This window comes from Phalaenopsis equestris, unplaced genomic scaffold (assembly GCF_001263595.1).
Source record: "Phalaenopsis equestris unplaced genomic scaffold, ASM126359v1 Scaffold000301, whole genome shotgun sequence".
Taxonomy (NCBI): domain Eukaryota; kingdom Viridiplantae; phylum Streptophyta; class Magnoliopsida; order Asparagales; family Orchidaceae; genus Phalaenopsis; species Phalaenopsis equestris.
The window spans coordinates 1,919,450-1,940,020 of NW_018164743.1; the positions used below are offsets into that span (position 1 = coordinate 1,919,450).

The following is a 20,571-nucleotide window of genomic DNA, read 5'->3' on the forward strand; positions in this document are numbered from 1 at the left end:
TTGAAATTTTGAGATATCGACATAGTCCTAAGTTTCAGTTAAAGGTTAGTAACTAAGGTTTGTTAGAGTAGATATACATCAACTAATCTTTAGCAAACATCTACTAAAATTAGTTTATCAACTTTAGAAGTCCTTAGTGCATAAACATAAAATATTATGAACTTTTAAAATTACAATTTTTAATTACAGACAAAGATTAGGAACTTCTATGTTCTTGATTGATAGTAGAGCTATTTTTAAAATTATAATTTGGGAAAATTGAATAGGTAAATTTGCAAGGCCGAAGGGTTATCTCAAATTGAATATTTGTAGCCCTATTCTATTAAAACTTAAAAATTTTCTGATTTGACTAGAAGTTAAGGTTTTGAAAATTAGTATTTAGCTTTCTAAATAGTGATTTAAATTATCCCTAATGAAAATGATCTTGGACTTAATCCATATATATTACTTAAATGATGCATGAGTTTTTGCGAACTATGCATTGACTGGATGAAAACCATCAAAGAGTTGGACCCTTAATAATTCAAAAAGTCTAGTTAAATAAAAAAATCCAAGCCTTGGTTATTTTAAATGTTGGGAATTTATATAGGGGAATGAGCAAGACATCCTTCATAAAAGTAGCATGGAATCTATGCCTGTTGCTGCAACTGATATGATCATTAGTATACCTCAACAAAAGCAAATTAAGGCCCAAAATAGAAATACATTAAGCTAACTCTTTCATGATTTACTCTTTATTTCATGGAAGTGAAAACATCAAGAGATATGAATGCTTGCAACAAAATAGGGATGGAGATGTTACATTGATAAAAAAAAGGATGATGACATATAGGTGATGTAGGCAGCATATGAGTGATTAATTATGATCAATAGATATGTAATGGGGCTTTTCTAAGCTGGTAGAATAGTCTTAAGGGTGTTTTAGGCTAATTAGAGGGTGGAACTAGTTGGATATGTTTGTTGGTGGCCCAGATCTTTGTTGTTTATCCATAAACAGATATTCAACTTCAACTATTAGGACTCCTCCGTAGTAAAAAAAAATATAACTTGAAATAAAAGTGGAATGAAGTATTGGATTTATAATCAACATTTGAACATTTTTATAATTTTTTAAGTTTTCTAGGTATTTTTGGAACTAATCTTCAGCCTAGTACAATAGAATCAACGTTTAGACAAAATGGGGCAATGTATTTTCAAGAAGTATAAATCTCTACTCAAGACTCCAAATGACTTGATATTGGATTTAAATGAAAGTTAATAAAGCACAATTTTAATCTAGCAATCATAAATTTTTCTTAAAGTATTTTTTAGATATGCGGGGAAAATGGTATAGGACGGAGTTGAAAATAGAACTTAGAAGTGAAAAAAAATAAAGAAAATTTATGGAGAATAAAGTCAGATGTGCATGAAACTAGCAATATTTTCTTATAAATTTTATCGGAGTAAGTAGGGATCTAAAAGGGGTACAAACAAAACCTAGGTCGGTGAAATCCTAGTTCTTGGCTGACCCTTAGGGTTGAGTTTTGATTGGAAAATTTGAGATATTTGGGTGTGGGATCTAGTCACAACATAAATTGGGGGTCAATACACAAACCTCATATCAAAATACAAAAAAAAAAAAAATCAAAGAGGAGAAAATACACAAAGATTAAGGTTTATTGACTCGCTTAAGCGAATAGAGGATGAAGAATCACCAAATCTTTCATATTTTGGTTGTCCACCAAGCAAACCAAGAGTAATAGATACTCACTCTATACACATTACCTATATCAGTGAAACCCTAGTTCTTGGCTGACCCTTAGGGTTGAGTTTTGATAGGAAATTTCGAGATGTTGGATCTAGTCACAACATAAATTGGGAGTCAATAGAAAAACCTCATAACAAATATTAAAAAAAAAAAACAAAGAGGAGAAAATACACAAAGATTAAAGTTTATTGACTCGCTTAAGCGAATAGATGATTAAGAATCACGAAATCTTTCATATTTTGGTTGTCCACCAAGCAAACCAAGAGTAATAGATACTCATTCTATAATTTCTTCAAAATAACCTTAGCTCATCAAGTTGAAATAATGTTATTTTTAACATAACAAGCAACCATCATCTCGCCCCCCTCCCCCTCACCCAAAAGACACACCCTTTCAATTTGAAGGGAAGGAGAGAATGAGTGACCACAGTTCCCATAAACACCTCATGAACATGCCCTCTTTTGGTTGCATTTGACTTTTGCATATGAAACATTACTCCCAACTATAAATGTTGACTTATTGTTAACATTCCTATGAAATAAGTTTACAAAGTGACAAAACAACACATTAACTTACACATGTACACAACCACATCAAATATAACACATAAATATTTAGAAAATATTTTCAAATAAGAAAATTTTCTCTAATGAGCTTTCAAAAATTCCTTTTGGTTTGGCTTCTTGTAATTGGACCACTTGGATTTGTGGTAGCTCTCTTGGATTGAGCTCTAGTGGTGGGCCCACCTCATATGCGTATGGACCCCACTTTTGAGCCATCATGATTTGTCGTTTCATTCTCATATGGCTTCGTGAAACTCTTCTTATGAAGAGTTATTTTGGCGACATTGCTTTTTCAAAAGGTTTAACAATAAAGGCAATAAAATACTCACTAAAAGGTGAATTTGGTTTATTCTATGGGTTTTGACTACATCATTAGGTCCATGTAAAAGCATTGACAAATTAATGAGGGTAGATAATCATTAATTAAAATAATGATAAAAATAGGAGGTATTAAGAGAATGACCAGGTAGAGTTGGTGGATCTAAAATTATTCCTTTAGTGGGTGATAACTCAAAGCCAATAACTTAAGTCAACTTATGGGGACATTAATAAAGTCACGAGTATAAAGAAGTCTTAGACAAATTGACAATGGTATTGATATGTTGATGATGCAATAGTATACTCGTTTTCCCTATACCAAATACATTTTTATATAAAAAAGGAGAGATGTTGACAAGGAGACAAAAGAATGTCAACCTATGGTGTTAAGAATGAGGCCATGAAAATGAGGTGAACATGAGTACGTATATTGAGTGCCAAAAGATAAGAGCCATTAATTAAAACAAAATTGATGGCTAAGAAGTCAAGTGGGAGTTGTTGGGTCAAATTGTAAAAGGCAAGAATCTTAAACATTGAATCACGACTAGAGCATTAGGATAACTTATATACATATGGTCTAATCAACAAGTAAAAAGAGGCTAGTAACACCCCCTAACATCAATAAAAGTACTAAGAAATAGTGATTCATATATTCCTTTGAAATAAAATTATACTATCCATTTGAAATGAAGATAAATAAGAGAATCCTGAAAATGGGCAAAATATTAGCTCCTTTAAGCACATGATAAACTATGAGTTTAAAAGCAAAATCTCAACACGTCTTTAATAAAATTAAACTATCCCTTTTCCCTTTGAGATAAGATTAAACTAATCACTACTGACAAATAAATACTAATCAAAATTAAATACCCAAAAATCCAAGCCTCTCAAGGATGTGGTCATAAAATCCATTTGTAATGAGGTTAAATTAATCCCAATTGTTAAGCCAAAATACATCTAAATATCTAAATCATTTGTCCATATGTAAAAGAGGGAAAATATTATTTTAATTGATGTCTACTATATTATAAGGATGCATGGCCTATAATAAATTAAGATAGGATGGATTACTTTTGTATGAATTATAAAAAAGAAGATACTATAATTAATCGAGTTTATTTAAAAAGTCATAATATAAAAATAGTAATTAAGGCTCACATAAAAGACTCCATCTATGGAGCTCGTATTCGGTGAGGACTCCTAACATAGAGAGTCATGCGGAGGTCAATGACGTGGTGACACGTGGCACGCAGGTCCTACATTAAATTTCCGGTTGAAAAAGCGAAATCGTGGAGGTGGCCCGGCCCGACCCAAAACCAAAAAGCGTTACGAAATCATTTTTGCGTTTAAAAAGGGGTGCGAAGAGTCAAAAAGCAATATTTCGAGGCGAGCTCTCCCGTTTCGGATTCCCCCGTCTCGACATTTCGTCTTTCGCAGTTCGGTGCTAGGGTTCCAGCGAGCGCGCCAGGATCTACATTATTTGAAGCAAGAAAGAAAGACATTTCGTCGTTCGACGTTCGAAGTTCAGAAGTTTGATTTTTTCAAAAATGAAGGGTCGCAAGCAAACAAAAAAAAAGAGCAGTGCTCCAAAGTCGTCAAGGTAATGATCATAGTTGCAAGAAATAGTCTTTTTGTTGGAACTCAGTGATTTTATTGCTGTGTTATTGTCATGTTACTGCAGTGTTTCCCTTGTGTTATTACTGTGTTGGCCTTCCGTTTGTACTAGGATGAATGGTGTGTTATTGAAGTAGTGTTCTCACCGAATAATTCATGTGTTCTTTGGTGTTACTGATGATATTGAATGTTCCCATATGTGTTTAAAGTCATAAATAATTGAATAACGCAGATGAATCCAAGTGGTGTTATGCTGATGTTATTATGGTGTTATTTCGTGTTTTGAAGTTGCATAGGTGTTGGATGGTTTTGATTTTGGATGTTACTGATGTAATTTATGTTGTCATACGCGTTTAAACCCCTTAATATATCAATAACACAGTTGAGTGTCAATGATGTTATTATTGTGTTATTGTGTGTTACTTAGTCAAGAATACATTTTTTTGCTTTATTATTGTGTTGTAAAGTTATGTGTGTGTTGTATAGCTATGTTGTAGGGGAGTTATTAATGTCATTTGTTGTAGTGAATGACAAATCAAATTTTTGTTGAAGTGTTATGCTTATGTGATTGGATGTTATTGAACAGATAACACATATTTCTCCCAATAACAAAGTGTTATGCGACACATATAACACCATGAATGTCCTTGCATAACACTTTTGTTATTTGGTGTTATTACACACAAGCATAACACATATAACACCATGAATGTCCTTGCATAACACTTTTGTGATTGAGTGTTATTATGGTGTTATTCAGTGTTATTGTGTGTTATTGAGTTACAAATGCCTATATTTCCTTCATATGGTGTTTTAAAGTTGTATATGTAATATATTGATTTCATGTCTTTCCTTTGTAGGTTTATGAATGCAAGGACATTCAATTGCAGACGACGTCCATCTGCAGTAAGGGGTGCTTTGGATAGTGTCCGACATCTCCTGTCGGAGGAGACGATGAATTCTTTAAGAGAAATGAATGTCTTCCACATTTTTGATATGCCTCCATATCCACAGGACAATGTGTTGACATTACACATTTTGAGATGTTGGGATAACGAGAGGAGGTTGTTCAGAATGCGTGGGAAAGAAGTAAAATTGCACCATGACCACTTGACGTTTATATTAGGTATGCCTAATAGAGGGAGGCAGTTGCGTGGAAGAAAACCCCCTCGTATGGTGTGGATGCTCGACAAATAAAGGACCAACTGGCGAATTTTTCTGAAGGAGGCTCTTCCATTTCCTTTGAGCAATTATACTTGAAGTTTTTACTAACGAATTTATTTTTCCCCTCGAGCAATTTTAGTGTGCATGCGAGACTTCTTGCCTTTACTGAAAATGTACAGGGGCTTTCTTCTTTTAAGTGGTCCGCTGCCATTTGTGAATTAATCATCGATCAAGTGAGCATCGTTGTCAATAAATGAAGAAGAAATCAATCATTTGGATATATCTAGGGTTTTGTTTTTATTTTAACTTATCCAAAAAATTAATATACATTCTGAGGTTATTTGGAGTTTTATTGTTTTTGACATTCTTCTTTCTGATATGACACATAATCAGCTATGATTTTAATGAGCACACCTCTGTGTTTGCTTGTGTTTGCTTCTCATGTTCCAGAGGCTAGGCCTCGCATGCTAAGATGACGAATAAATCATGGTAGAACAACAATTGAGATTCACGAGTCCTTCAAAAAACTTGTTCATGCAAAGGTTAAACATTTTGTTTATTGCAAAGTTTAATGCTTTATTTATTCATTCATTTCATCGATAATATGCACATTTTTAATGGTTTTGTAAGTTAATGATTTCTTCATTGATTTAAAAGAGGATGAGCAACACTTACTCTCCAACCCGGAAGAAGGACAACCAATTCCTGTAAGGGTTGTCACACATCAAGAAACAGTTGTCGGGCCATCTTCACAATTATCCCACAGTGTCAGACCACTTGTTTCCAGCAAGATGCAAGTGACATGTCCAACAAGAAATAAAGAATTTGAAATAATAATCGACCTATAAAAAGGTTGGGAAAGGTCTAATATTGCATTACATGAAAGCATGAAAAAAATGACTCAACAGATGGCATGCGTGTGCGAGTCATTCAAAACTTAACGGTTATGGTCAAAATTTTGTAGAGAACCAAAACAGATAAGGAAGTTGATGTACATACAACCGGAACCCACAGATCCTCTGCTCGAAGTGTTAAGTCTACCCAGAAAAGGAGGAGGGCAGTGGGTTCACCGGAGTTCAAATACGAATTAAAAAGAAGGAAGAAAAGAATTGATGTTGTTCAGGAACATCATTTGGGAGCTCTCCCACACATTGATTTAGATAGTAGAATAAATGAGGTTACTCCACTAACAGATGCAACTGTACAGAGAAAGTCACCTGAAAGAATAATAGATGAAATTGAATGCATGAACAACTTTATTAGAGAGTTGACATATCCTTGTTCAATTTTTTCTCTTTTTTCTCTTTGAATGAAATTGAATGCATCCCTCTTCGTGCATTCTAAATTCTCTGCTCCCCCAACCTCAAGAGTAATGAAGTTATATGCATCTGTTGCTCTAATCCTTGCTCATGTCATCGATCTTAACACATCTGCATTTAGGTCACTTATCCTTCTACTGGAACGAAGAAGATGCTTATCACCAGATTCAACCAAAGGATGGTTGTGACTTTCAATGAATTTTTGTACTGTCCAGTTGCCTTCTAGATCAACTGCATAGCGAACCATGGCTTGACAGTCAGTCTTTGTGTCTGCCTTTTTGTATTTTCTTGTATTCATAAAGTTAGACTCCTTGTGACCAACTTTTGCGTAAAGGAAATCTTTGGACTTACTTTTCTTAGAATTCGACTAATAAATGCTGTGGTCCTTCCGAACACTAAATTCTACATGATGTGCATAAGCACAATAGACTTCATAAACTTCTTGCTCATTGTGGACGATGGTGCTAAGAAACTTCTCAACAATTGGATCAGTGCAAATAGTTCTTTGCTCACATGACTACACATTTATATATATCTCATCAAGACCTTTATCAAAAAGTGAATAACAACACATTTATAAAGCAAGAATAACACAATATCACTACCAAAAACGTTCATAACACCAGTGTATTACCATAATAACACCATCATAACACCACAAATAACAACCATATTAACAATTCGATCTGCTGTGCTGTAACAAAACCACCAAAAACACCTAGAATATTACAGTAAAACCTATCATAATGAACAAACCTAAAACCTAATATCAAAAAACAGAGTAACTTCAGCATAACACCAGAATAACACTTAAATAATGCAGTAAAACCTACAATAATGCACAAGAATAACACTAGCTTGATGCCATTCTACAACACCACAAGCAAACTAGAAAATAACACCACAATAACAATCAATATAATACACAAGGTAAACCTACCAGTAGCACCACTAAAACCAAACATAACACTACAATAATGAAAGAATAACACAATAAAACATTTAAATAACTCAACAACAAAACTACCAAAATACACCATATTACCATTACCATCTACAGTTGAATAAAACCACCATTATACCACATTGAAAACCCTAGACACTGAACCAAACAAAAAGAAAGTAACTCGGTGTAACACCATAATAATACTGTAAAATCTAGCAAGCTTGCATAAGAGTAACACTAAACTAAAACCCCTAAACAACAACAAAACAAAAGTAAAACCTAGCTTCATTCTGAACATACCCGAAAAAAAAATTAAGAAAGCCATGCATTATCAAAATAACATCATTATCACACAAATCATACAACAATAACGCAACCCTGAGCTAACAAAAACCTAAACCCTTTAAGAACTCAAAGTTCAGAGAAAATGAAGGCTGCACTGTATCCATTATTTCGTTGTTCGGCAAGGACTCCATGGAAGACGTAAACTCTAAACAAATGGAACAGTAGGTGCTTAGCTGCTTGCGGGAAAGAAAAATTGCCAGACAATACGTGAAAAAGCTTTTTGCGAACTGGGTTTGGGTTGGGCCGGCCAGCTGAGTGCACGTTTTTTTTGAGGTGGGTCCAATGTTGCCACATGTCTCCATCTCATTGGACTCCGAATGACTCTCTACATTCGTAGTCCTGATGGAATAATTTGCCCCATCTATGAGCTTTAGCATATGAAACCTCTCATTTTCATTAGCATTGCTATGAGCAACATGAACACGATAATAATGATGGCGATGGAGGCTATATTTTATAGCTTCCTCAACTATCTTTTCAAGTATCATACATAACATTCAACTAATATGTACATGAAAAAAAATGATTACTACATTGTGACACACACACACACACACACACACACACACACACACACACACACACACACACACACATATATATATATATTCTCCTAAATTATGAAGAGGTTACATCTCCCTAAATTCTTTGAGGTGGTAGAATACTCAAATGAATAAAATACACATAAAAAACACATAAAAAATACATACAAAATACTACAAATATTAGCTTTTCGAAATAAAATACACATTTTCATGCATATATTTCGAGGTGGCCGGGTCCTCAAATGTTATATAAATAAAAATTATATTTTAGGAGCTAGATATGCAAATACTTAAGAAATGTGTGGTATGCGTGTAAATCTCTCTTAATCCTTTGCTATATATATCTTAAGTGTACCTTGTTATAATTAAATTCATAACCCTTAAATTTTGCTTTAAGATTGAGAATTGCAATGAACTTGCATGAGAATAATCAATGAGAGCAATGAAAATAGGATCAATTGATTCATATTTCACACAAGCTCTTGAAATTATAGTACAAAAATACTTAATTGTGGTGTGAAATCATGATTGGTTTATTTACTATTAATTCAGAAGTTTTTAACTTTCTTTGTGAATAAAATCTAACTAAAGGTTTGCTTGGGCAGCTGTAGCTTATTAATAAGCTGCTGATCCAAATAAATTGCTGATTGACAACTGATACAGATAAGCTGATTGATTGTTTATTTTGTGCTGTTGTAAAATAACTATTTTACAGTTGTTTCTAGCACCTGAAGCAATGCTCCTAAACAAGACAAGCACCCTATTTCATCCATTCATCAAATTCTAAGTAAAACATCAAACCAACCTCAAAAACCCCATCAATAGAGAAAGCCACAAATCGCATGAAGAAAGCCACTCCTTAAAAAATGACCACAAGAATAATTACATTAACCCGAGATCAGAGGGAGGAGAAGAGGAGAAAGGGAACGCTATGTGTGAGGGAGAAAGAGGCGCGAGAGAGAGTACCCAAGGGTTCACGAGAGCGAACGACGCTAGGGCAGATCAGACTCAAGAGAGGGATGAGGTCGAGGGTAATAAGGTAACTATTACACGAATGAATGTGGGCCACGAAGTTGAACCCGTGGGCGCGTTTAATAGAAAATCGTTACGGATTATTAGGATAAACTCCCGCATCGCTTGAAACAAACGCCCCTATATGAGTTTTCAAAACTCATCGTATCAAATAAGCTGCCCCAATAGAGCCCTAAATTCTAAATCTTATTAAATATTATTTATATTGATTAATCAAAGAAAGACAAAGAATTAAAATTTAATAAATATTTCTTTGACAAATAATAAGTTTTGATTGTTTATTTTATGATGTCAATTCCCGACGTAAGATTATCAGACCACGTAGTTAATGCACGCTCCGGGTTCTCAACCATCAATTTTGCTCTATTACTCTCAGTGCTCATCATTATCTTCTTCGTCTTCTTCCATCAGCGAGCAGCAGATCCATCCTTCCCTGGCAGTGGGTGTACCCGACCCTCCCGCTCCAGCTCCGCCGCCTTCTTCTAGCCTAAGGCACGCTCTCGCTCTTCCCCTCTTCTCATCATCGCCATTTTTTGTTCGGTAGAGGAAGATTGAGGAGGCGGGGAGAAAGATCACGGAAGGGAGAAGGAATGAAGGGCCTTTCATCCGCTCCTGGAGATTACGTTTTCTTCAAGTCGCAAGTACCCCTCCACAAGATCTCCGTAAGAATTAACTCGTGTGTCATTGCCCTACCTCCAATCTCATCTATGCGCTTTTCGAAAGTTGAATAAGCTTATGCACGTGAGTGATTTGTTGAATTAGGCATGCGTTGCTGTAGTTTTGGTTTTTCATTGGCACTATTGTGATTCAATTCTGTTTGTCGTTTCATTTGCAATTCTGATTTATTAGTAATGACGCCCGTGGTTGTAACCTGACTTGATTCACTTGCGGTTTGAAAGTGTTTTAGTTTCAAGCTGCTAGTTGTTGATCATAAATCTAGTTTTACGGCCACCGTTAATTAATAAGAAAAATCAAGATTTCTTGTCTTTATTAGGGTTGTTTGGAAGTTCCGATGGGTTCTTCGATTCCCGCGAAAGCATAGGGCGTTGGATTTGTTCATTGTCCCGATTCCTGTTATGTTTTTTTAATTATGCCGATTTTAATTCTGATGCATAAGATAGGTTGCCTGTTGTTCTAATTTGACTTGATTCACATGTGGATTTTTGTATAATCTTAAAAGTAAATTTGGGTGTCGGTATTCATGTAATGAAAATAGTAGTGTTCGGTCAGTTTGAGTTTGGTTTGAGTTTGCATAAGTTTCAAACTACTAGCAAGTAGTCTATTTGAAGTTTTATCTTCACAATTAAATAGGCAGCAATATTCAGAGATGCAGAAATTTGAATAGCTCATTGACGTGATAGCTGTTGAAGAAATTCTGCAATGTGATAAGACAGAACTTGCTGCGGCAATTCAACACCAAACAGAGAATGGAAAGTTAAGGGGCGTTTGGGATCACTTTTATTTTTTATATTTTATATTATATTTTATTTTAGTTTTTTTGTTTTACATTTAAATAAAACATGTTTGTTAATGGCAGTTGTTTTTAAAAGCACTCAAAAAATTAAATGTTGTTTTGAGTGTTTAAAAAAACAAGTTAATTTGTTTTAAAAACAAAATGTAAAAAAACTCTTAAAAAATGTACCAAATAAACATGGTCTTAAAAATATAAAAAAAAAAGCTCGCAATCAAGCGCCAAGGATTTTGTGTATTCTCCTCACTATCTCCGTTTACTACAATGTAATATATAAAATGCAAAATTTTGAGGATACAACAATTGAAAATTATGCAAAATCAGCTATTTAAATATACTTAGTTCTAATTGAAACCTATATCATCACATCATTCATTCTCATCGTGATAGCGGAGTTAACCGACACTACAATGAAAACATAAATATTATTATTCAAAGCAAATAAATGGTTACAGGATTACAACGGAAATTAAATACTACAACAAACATACAACACGAACGAAGTTAATTAAAGCGGATCTCAGGAGTGGTGACCGGTGAAAGTGGTTGTGAGCTGGTTGTTGGTGCGACCGAGAAGAGAAGGGTATTGTTGGTGATTGCAGGAAGTAGGTTGTGGGATGTAGTCTGCGCTGGGGGGTTGTATGGGCTGGGGCAGCAATTAAGTGGCAGGGAGCTGGTTACGCAAGGCTGGAACAACTACTAGGATGTGGGTGAAGGGATTCCATGAGGCTGGGATAGCACAGAGGTGGTAGGAAAAGGGTTGGTTTTTTTTTCTTTTTTGAAATGTGCAAATTGCATTAATGCATTAAAAAAAAAGGATAAAAAAAACAAATTATGTCGCACGGACATTGACAAAATGCGTTATATCCTCTTGCAAAAAAACATAAAGAGGATAAAAAATATTTAAATGTGTTAAAAGAAAATCTCCATCCATAGCCATGGTAGCACAAGAATGAGCGGCCCTGTTGTTGCTCCTGAAGGTGTGTTGGAAAACTGACTGTTTGAAATTACACAAAAAGTTAATGTTCGGATTATCTGGAGCCACAATTTACCACTTCCATTTGTCCATTTTGTTCTGGTAGTAATGCAGAATATTGGAGTTATCGCTCTCAATAATAACTCCAAGACATTCTGTCTTCCAATCCTCCCATGGCTATTTTAGGTGAGAGATTGCAAGCTTTTCCACTTGAGCACTATTCCAATGGAGCAGTTTCCACCCCATAGCCAAAATAAGCTCTCTTTGATCATTTTGAATGATGATTCCAATGCCAGCCAACCCATTCGAAAGAGGACAACCTATTTAACTGATTGACACCCCATGAAAGAGGTTGGTTGGGTGCTAGAAGGCGACGGTGAGTGATGGCAGCAAGGTGGGAGGGAGCTAGGTGGTAGGCGGTTGTAGGAAAACAATGAGGAGGGTGTTTACCGAGTGGCTGCAACGAATATGGTGATGGCGAAGGTGGGTTACGAGACACAAAGGGTGGGCTGTCCGGGGACTGAACCCAGCTAGGGGGGAGGTGGTGGCTGGAATAGGGTTTCAGAGAGTTAAATGTGATAAATAATTTTGCAGGATTGGGCTGCAGTCGGAGCACCATTTAAATTCTTGAAGGTCACCACCTCAGACGAGATACAGATACAACCCTAAAAGGGAAAACCTAGAAACCGACGACTGTCCTGATAGAAATCTCAGCTAAGAATTCCTTTCTAAACTCTAATACACGACATATATAGGAAATAACTAAAAAAAAATGAAATGAAATGACGAAACTTGTTAAAATTGGAAAGGAAACAAAAAAAATCTTGCTCGGTTCGATTTTCACGTGATTGCAGGAGATGCATTGCTCGCTCCAACATCCTACTCATACATGGGAGACGCTCCCACGTCCCACTCATACATGGGAGATGCTCCCGCTTTTGTCTCCCGGGGTCAGATAAGTTTCAAACTCATTGTCGAAGCTTCTGTCTGCATTTTGATGGCGACGGAGTAGCTAGAACCTCTCGGGGCTGACGTTTCTTTGACTGCGGCCCGAGGAGCACGTGGATCCCACTGGCTACTCCACTGACTCCAAAAACACTAGAGAAGGTTTCTCTACTTGAGAGCACACCTCCATATCAATCCAAGCTTTTGGGGGTCCACTGCTGAGCTGAACTGGGTTTGTGTGTCACGCATAGACTGCTAAATTTTCCCATAGTAATCCAGGATCGATTTAATTTGATTTGAAGTGAGGGTAACCTGAACCTCACAAAATGGTGATGACCATGGTAGTAAGCTATCGACCGCGATATTATGAAATGCTCTTTGTCGTGATTGTCGTGTGCCTGGAGCTAATGTCTCAGTCCTCTTATCCTCTTTCATCACTAAAATTTGTCCCACCAATGTTGCCCTGCTGGCAAGGGCATTTGTGCTTTCGGGCTCCGTCGAAGGGAGAAGGACAATGCACTTCCCATCTTTGGTGAAAGAGTAGGTGTTTTTGAATCTGTCGTGTTAAGCTCTACAATCAAATTTCCACGACCTCCCCAACAAAAGCTAATAAACATCCATGGGGACCACGTCGCATCACACTTAATTTTGTAGCTAGCTCTCAATTGAGAACTTTACTTCACTAAACACCTTCGGTCAAAGCCGATCCTGTTCTCCTTATTCAACCATATCAGGGAATACGGTTGGGAATGCCTCCGAGTCAACAACAACAACAAATCTTTATCTACTACATGAATTCTTTTTCTCCATTGCATCATATTGAGTGTCATATTTTCATTTAATTCTAATAAATTAAGATAATTTTGCCCAAGTCTCTAGATCTACCTCTTCTTTTCTTAACATAAGTTGAATCTAAAGCATTTACTCTCATAATTGGATCATCAGATGGTTGACGTTTAATGTGACCAAACTATCTAAAGACGACTCACTCTAATTTTGTCCACCACTGAAGCTACACCAACCCTATCACAAATATATTTCTCCTTCTGCTATGTCAGGGAATACAATTGGGAATGTCTCTGAGTCATGAGATTTAATTTCTCTACCATCTGCGTAGGTGCCACGTTCTTATTGCTCCCTCTATCGATGATGAGGCTGCACACCTTCCCATTTATAGTGCAGTGAGTGTAGAATATATTGCGACGAAGTCACTGTAAATCCCTTGTATCGTCAGTCTGTAGGACCTGTCGAGCCTTGAGCATCTACCGGTGGGAGATGATACACCTCTCCCTGTTTCTCAGCCGCCTCATCGCCGCTAACCTCCTCTACTGTGCCCTGCTCAATAAAAGACACAATTATGCTAGTCGAGTGGATGGAGGAGATGTGCCCAAATTCATCTGAAGCATTTTATGGCGGAAACTATAGTAGGTCTACTCGACAATAGTGCCAATGAACAATTAGCACCACAACACATGCCTAATTCAACAAATCACTCACGTACATATGCTTATTCAACTTTCTAAATGTGCATAGGTGAGATTGGAGGTAGGAAAATGGCACACGAGTTAACTCTTACGGAGATCTTGTGGAGGGGGAATTGCGACTTGAATAAGACGTAATCTCTAGGTGCGGATGAAAGACCTTTCATGCCTTCTCCCTTGTGTGTTCTTTTTCTCCGCTTTCCTAAACTTTCTCTACCAAATAAAAATGGAGACGAGAAGAAGGGAAGAGCAAGAACTTGTCTTAGGCTATAAGATGTTGCCAGAGCCGGAGAGGGAGGGTTGGGTGGGCTCACTGCAAGGGAAGGATGGATCTGCTGCTCGCTGATGGAAGAAGATGATGATTATCACAGATACATGATCTATGATGCCTGTGGTTGTAATCTGACTTGATTCACTTGCGGTTTGAAAGTATTTTAATTTCAAGCTTCTAGTTGGTAGTCATAAATCTTGTTTTACGACCACAGTTATATATGAAGAAAACCAAGATTTCTTGTCTTTATTATGTTTTTTTGGAAATTCAGATGGGTTCTTTGATCCCCATGAAAGCATTGGGCATTGGATTTGTTCACTGTCCCGATTCCTATTATGTTTTATTAATTAATTCTAATGCACAAGATATCTTGCTTGTTGTTCTAATTTGACTTGATTCACATTTGGAGTTTTGTATAGTCTTAAAAGTAAATGTGGGTGCGGGTATTCAACAAAAACAAAATCAAACCTTTATCCCACCAAGTGGGGTCAACTGCTTGAGTCATTTTTCTCCATTCGTCTTATTGAGTGCCATGTTTTCATTTAATTCTAATAAATTAAGATTATTTTTTATACAATATGCCCAAGTCTTTCTAGGTCTACCTCTACCTTTCTTAACATAAGTCGAATCTAAAACATCTAATATCGACGTTTAATTTGACCAAACCATCTAAGACGACTCTCTCTAATTTTATCCTCCACTGGAGCTACACCAACCATATCACAGATTTATTCATTTCACATTTTGTCTCTATGTGTAAAGCAACTCATCCACCTAAGCATTTTCTTCTCGACAACACTTAACTTATATTTATGCTTCTCTTTTAAAGGCCAACATTCAACGCCATAGAGCATTGCATGTCTCACCCCCATCTTATAATTTTTTTTTTAGTCTAAGCAATACTTTTCTATCACACAATAGGCCCGTAGCATTCCTCCACTTCAATCAACCAACCAACTTGAATTCTACTAATAACATCCCCATTTATATCACCATCACTTTGAACAATAGACCCGAGATATTTAAAGCGTTAACACCTAATAATTTGATCACCCATATTTATAACTCTATCACTAGAGCTACTGCTACTAAAATTACATTCAATGTATTCGATTTAAATTCTACTTGAACGAAGGCCTTTAGACTCCAATGTAGACCGACCTTAGACCTTTATAATTTAAATTTTTTTTGAGCTTTTTCTCTCGTCTTATCCACGAGAAGGATATCATTAATGAAAAGCATACACCAAGGTACATCCTCTTGTAAATGTGCAGTAAGAGCATCCTTAACTAAAGTAAAACGATATGGGCTTAAAACCAATCCCTGATGTAATCCAACTGAAGTAGAAAAATATTTGATCAATCCTCCTTCTGTTCCAACACAAGTAATAGCTCTAGTTTACATATCTTTAATGACTTAAATATAAGTTATCTCAACAACTTTCTTCTATAGAACTCTCCAAAGGATATCTCTTGGAACCTTATCGTAAACTTTTCTAAATCAATAAAAATTATATGTAGATTCACCTTATTCTCTCTGAACTTCTCCATCAAACCTCTCAATAAATGTATAGCTTCAATAGTATACCTTCTTGGCATAAATTCAAATCGATTATGAGAAATCTTTGTAATACGTCTTAACCTATGTTTAGCTACTCTCTCCCATAATTTTAAAGTATGACTAATCAACCTAATTAATCTATAATTTGTACACTCTTGTGTATCCCTTATATTCTTAAAAATGGGGACCAATACTCTTTCTCCACTTCTGCATCTTTTTAGTTTTTAAAATAATATTAAAGAGTTTAGTAAGCCAAAAAACCCCCAAATCTCCTATATATTTCCACACTTCAAATGTGATATCATCAGGTCCTATAGACTTCCATCATTGATTTTTTTTAAAACTCCTCAACTTCTTTTTTACTGGTGTCAACGTAAAAATAAAATATTTATTATTATTAACGAAATTAAGATCACTAAGCTCGATCATATTTCCAGAAATTCATTAAAATATTTATAAAAATAACATACCCATCTATGTTGAATATTTTTTTTCTAAGAAATTCACTTTTTGATTTTCATCTTTAATACATTTTACTTGAGTTAAATCTTTACTTTTTTTCTGTTGTTTAGCTAGTTTATACATGTATTTTTTCACCTACTTTAATAACTAATCAATTATAAATATCACTAAAACATCGCAGATTGTTCTCTTAGACTCCCTACGAGTCATTTTATATTTTTTCACTTATCATGCTTTTACATTTAAACTAATTTTTATAATATAACTTTTTATATTTTATTTTTCCTCGCACATTACTGTTCCACCACCAATTATTTTTATTTATAGAAATTTTTTTCCTTTGATTCTCTAACTATATCTTTTGTCACTTGTTTTATATTGTTTGTTACCTTATCCCACATATAATTTGCTTCTTTATGAACATCTCAAATCTTGAAATCTCTAAGTTTACTCATAAAAATAATTTTATTTGTGTCTTTTAGGTGCCTCCATTTAATTCTATGACAATGATTCATAGTATTTTTTATTTTACAACTCTTCATCTTAAAATCTAAAACTAATAATCGAGGTCGAGTACTTAAATCCTCACTTGGAATGATCTCATAATCTTTACATTCTCGACGATCTCTTTTTCTCATAAGAAAATAATCAATTTTGTGTTCTATTACATCCATTTTTATAAGTATGAACATGCTCATCTTTTTTCTTGAATAAAGCTTGTATAAGCTTAAGTTTGTAAAAATATGCTCATCTCTTTTCTTGAATCAAGCTATGCTAATTTCATCTTAAAATATGGTCATCAGTGTGGGTATTCATGTAATGAAAATAGTATTTTTAGGTCAGTTTGATAAACTTCAAACTACTAGCAAGTAGTCTATTTGTAGTTTTATATTCACAATTAAATAGGCAACAAAATTCAGATTGTAGAACTTTGAATTGCTCATTAACGTGCTAACTGTTGACGAAATTCGGCAATGTGATAAAACAGAACTTCTTGCAGCAACTCAACACCAAGAGAACAGAGATTGTAAAGCTAAGGGGGCATTTGGGATCACTTTTATGTTTTGTATTTTATTTTTTGATTTTCATTTTATTGTTTATGTTTTACTTTTAAATAAAGCATGTTTGCTAGTGGCAGTTGCTATTAAAAACGCTCAAAGCATTAAATGATGTTTTGAGTATTTTTAAAAAATCAGTTAATTTATTTTAAAGCAAAAAATAATAAAAAATGCATCAAATAAACATGTTCTTAAGAGTAGTATAAAAAAAGGTCCCAAACAAGCCCTAAGAGTTGTGTATTCTCCCCACTATCCACCTTTACTACAATGTAATATATGAAATGCAAATTTTTGAGGATACAACAGCTGAACGTTAGGCAGAGTTAGTTGTTTAAATATATTTAGTTCTAGTTGAAACCTATATCTTCATCATCATTCATTCTGAGTGCTACTTAAATTGAAGAGTAAAAACTATATGTTGTTTAAATATATTTAGTTCATGTCGTGGTAGAAAAGAAATTTATTTAGGCTTTTATGAAATATATTTTGAATACCACCATTCCAATTAGGAGATCACATGTTCAAATCGACGGAGATTCCTCTGTGTAATGTAGGAGCTGTGCACATTAACCCCACTACTAACCCAAAGTTAGTGGATGTCTCTTGGACTGTGGTACACCTTATTTGGGTGGAAAGATTTTTCATATATCTAATTTTCAAGACGAATGAGATTTTAAGGATTACTATTCACTTAAATGCAGATTGGATCAAAACAGTGGAGATACTATGACTTTGGTCCGAAATCTGTGCCGCCTCTTATCTGCCTCCCTGGAATTGCTGGAACTGCTGATGTTTACTATAAGCAGATAATGTCGTTGTCCGTTAAGGTATAGCATAAGGCGATTGAATATGACTTTATTTTCATTCACTAACTTATTTTATATTGCACTTTTACTTCAAAACTATATTGCAACATGATATCACCTGTTGTTCTCTGTATAGTAGACTAAAATTCTGTGGTGATTTGCTTTCATCATGTTTCCTTTTGTAATGTGAAGATACATGTGTGAAAAAAAAATCTGATGCTATCAAGGGGTTTTTTACAGAAAAGCCTAATAAGTTTAGAAAGATGTGAGTTCTTGCCAATATGTTTGGGGCTAGTTTACATTATGCTATGATACGATGCTTATTGTCTCGGTAAATGTTTTTGAATTTGATAGTATAACTACCATTAAAAAATGCAATTAAAGGTGTGAGATGAATTTAGGTTTGTAATTTTATTAATTTTGAAATAGAATTGCTGGTTCGGAGTACACTGAAATTGTTGCAAAGTTAACATGAAATTAAACTCATTACAGGCAGTCCATAATTTAGAATTATATTAATATTATTTTAATTCCACTAGAACCAATGCTCCGGGAAATTTAGCAAAAATAGTTAGGCAAAAACTGTAAATTATGGCTTGAGCAACATAAATATGCAATGAAGAATTCAACACAGTCAATGATATCATGTTCAAATGAAGAAAAATAGGTCATATTAGAGTTATCAGGCATCAAATGGTGCAAGCATTATCCTGGAGTGTTGTTATACATCTTATCTTTCCTAATTGTCAACCTAAATATCTGCTGCAGAATAAGAGAAGAAGATTTTGAAATCATATTTTTGAGGTAAAAATAACTGACTTAAGGGCTCTTGGTTCGAAGTTCTTAAAATATATGTGTTTAGAGATGTAGAGTAATTGAAATGCATGAATTGTTTAGTTCGATAAAAGTCAGATATAGTTAAATATTTTTTTTATTGCTTATGATACATTCAAATGCGTTGAAATATGAAAGATAGTGTTGTGGCGATGGTTAGGGGTGGCGGTAGGGTGTAAATTCAGGTTAACTGGTTAGATTTGGATTTGATCCGAATTTAACATGACCCAATTATGCATGACCCAAACCTTCCATTTATAAAACGGGTCAAAAAGTTTAACCCAGACCTTACCTATCTTCAGCTCGTTTGACTTGAACCCAACCCGTGTAACCCATTAAATATAGGGCATAACATTCTTTCGGGTCAAGTTCAGATTAATTTCGGGTTGGTTAGTTTTATGTTAAAATATCAGATTTGATGGGTCAATTTCAAATTTGTGGGTTATCCCAAATAACCAAAAAATTAAATGGGGTAGGATTCTTGTCCCAAACCTAACCCAAAAATTTATCGGATCAACCCAAACATAGATTTTTTTGATTCGAGTTCAGGTTTTGATGAGCAAATTTTTGACATCTCGAGATGGTGGATGGTGGCTAAGGGATGGGGATGGTGGTAGGCGGAGGTAACGGCGAACAAGTGCATTTTGACCATGAGCAGGGAAGATGAGGTTGTAGGTTGTGAGTAATCCATGCAATTGGAATTCATTTGATTTGAACAAATTTCAAACATGTCAAATATTCTAGAGCTTTCTAAATTCTCCACATAAATGCATTGTATTTTCTATTTAGTTTACATCAGACCAAACACCAAAAAAATCAGAACTCTTGTATTTATTTTACTTTGTACTCTTAATACTTGCAAAGTTTGTTCTAGATGTAAATCTAGCACATATCCAGAAGCAGGTTCTCAATGTTCGAAGACTGATGAAAAGCACGTCGTAGGGAAGAGGGAACATGACTTAATTTCGAGAAAGTTTGTGTGCGTTGTAGTCCTGTTTAATGTGTTCATTGATTTGCATGATAGGTGGCATGGACATGAGTATTTGCCATTTCATTGATCAACAAAAGAGAATATACTTTTATATATATATATATATATATATATATATATATA

The 20,571-nt window shown here is 34.9% G+C and overlaps 1 protein-coding gene across 3 annotated transcripts in view; it reads left to right on the forward strand.

Annotated features, from left to right (window-relative positions):
- Positions 1 to 9,902: 9,902 nt before the first annotated feature.
- The window catches only part of LOC110025526 (maspardin), a 48,430-nt gene continuing 37,761 nt past the window's right edge, over positions 9,903 to 20,571 (forward strand). The window contains exons 1-3 of one of the 3 annotated variants that reach the window (XM_020726069.1): positions 9,903 to 10,032; positions 10,140 to 10,255; positions 18,519 to 18,644. In XM_020726069.1, coding sequence (XP_020581728.1) covers positions 10,184 to 10,255; positions 18,519 to 18,644 — 198 coding nt within the window. In that variant the 5' untranslated portion in view covers positions 9,903 to 10,032; positions 10,140 to 10,183. Of the gene's footprint in view, positions 10,270 to 18,518; positions 18,645 to 20,571 lie in introns of all 3 variants that reach the window. The other 2 variants (XM_020726067.1, XM_020726068.1) reach the window with 2 other exon arrangements.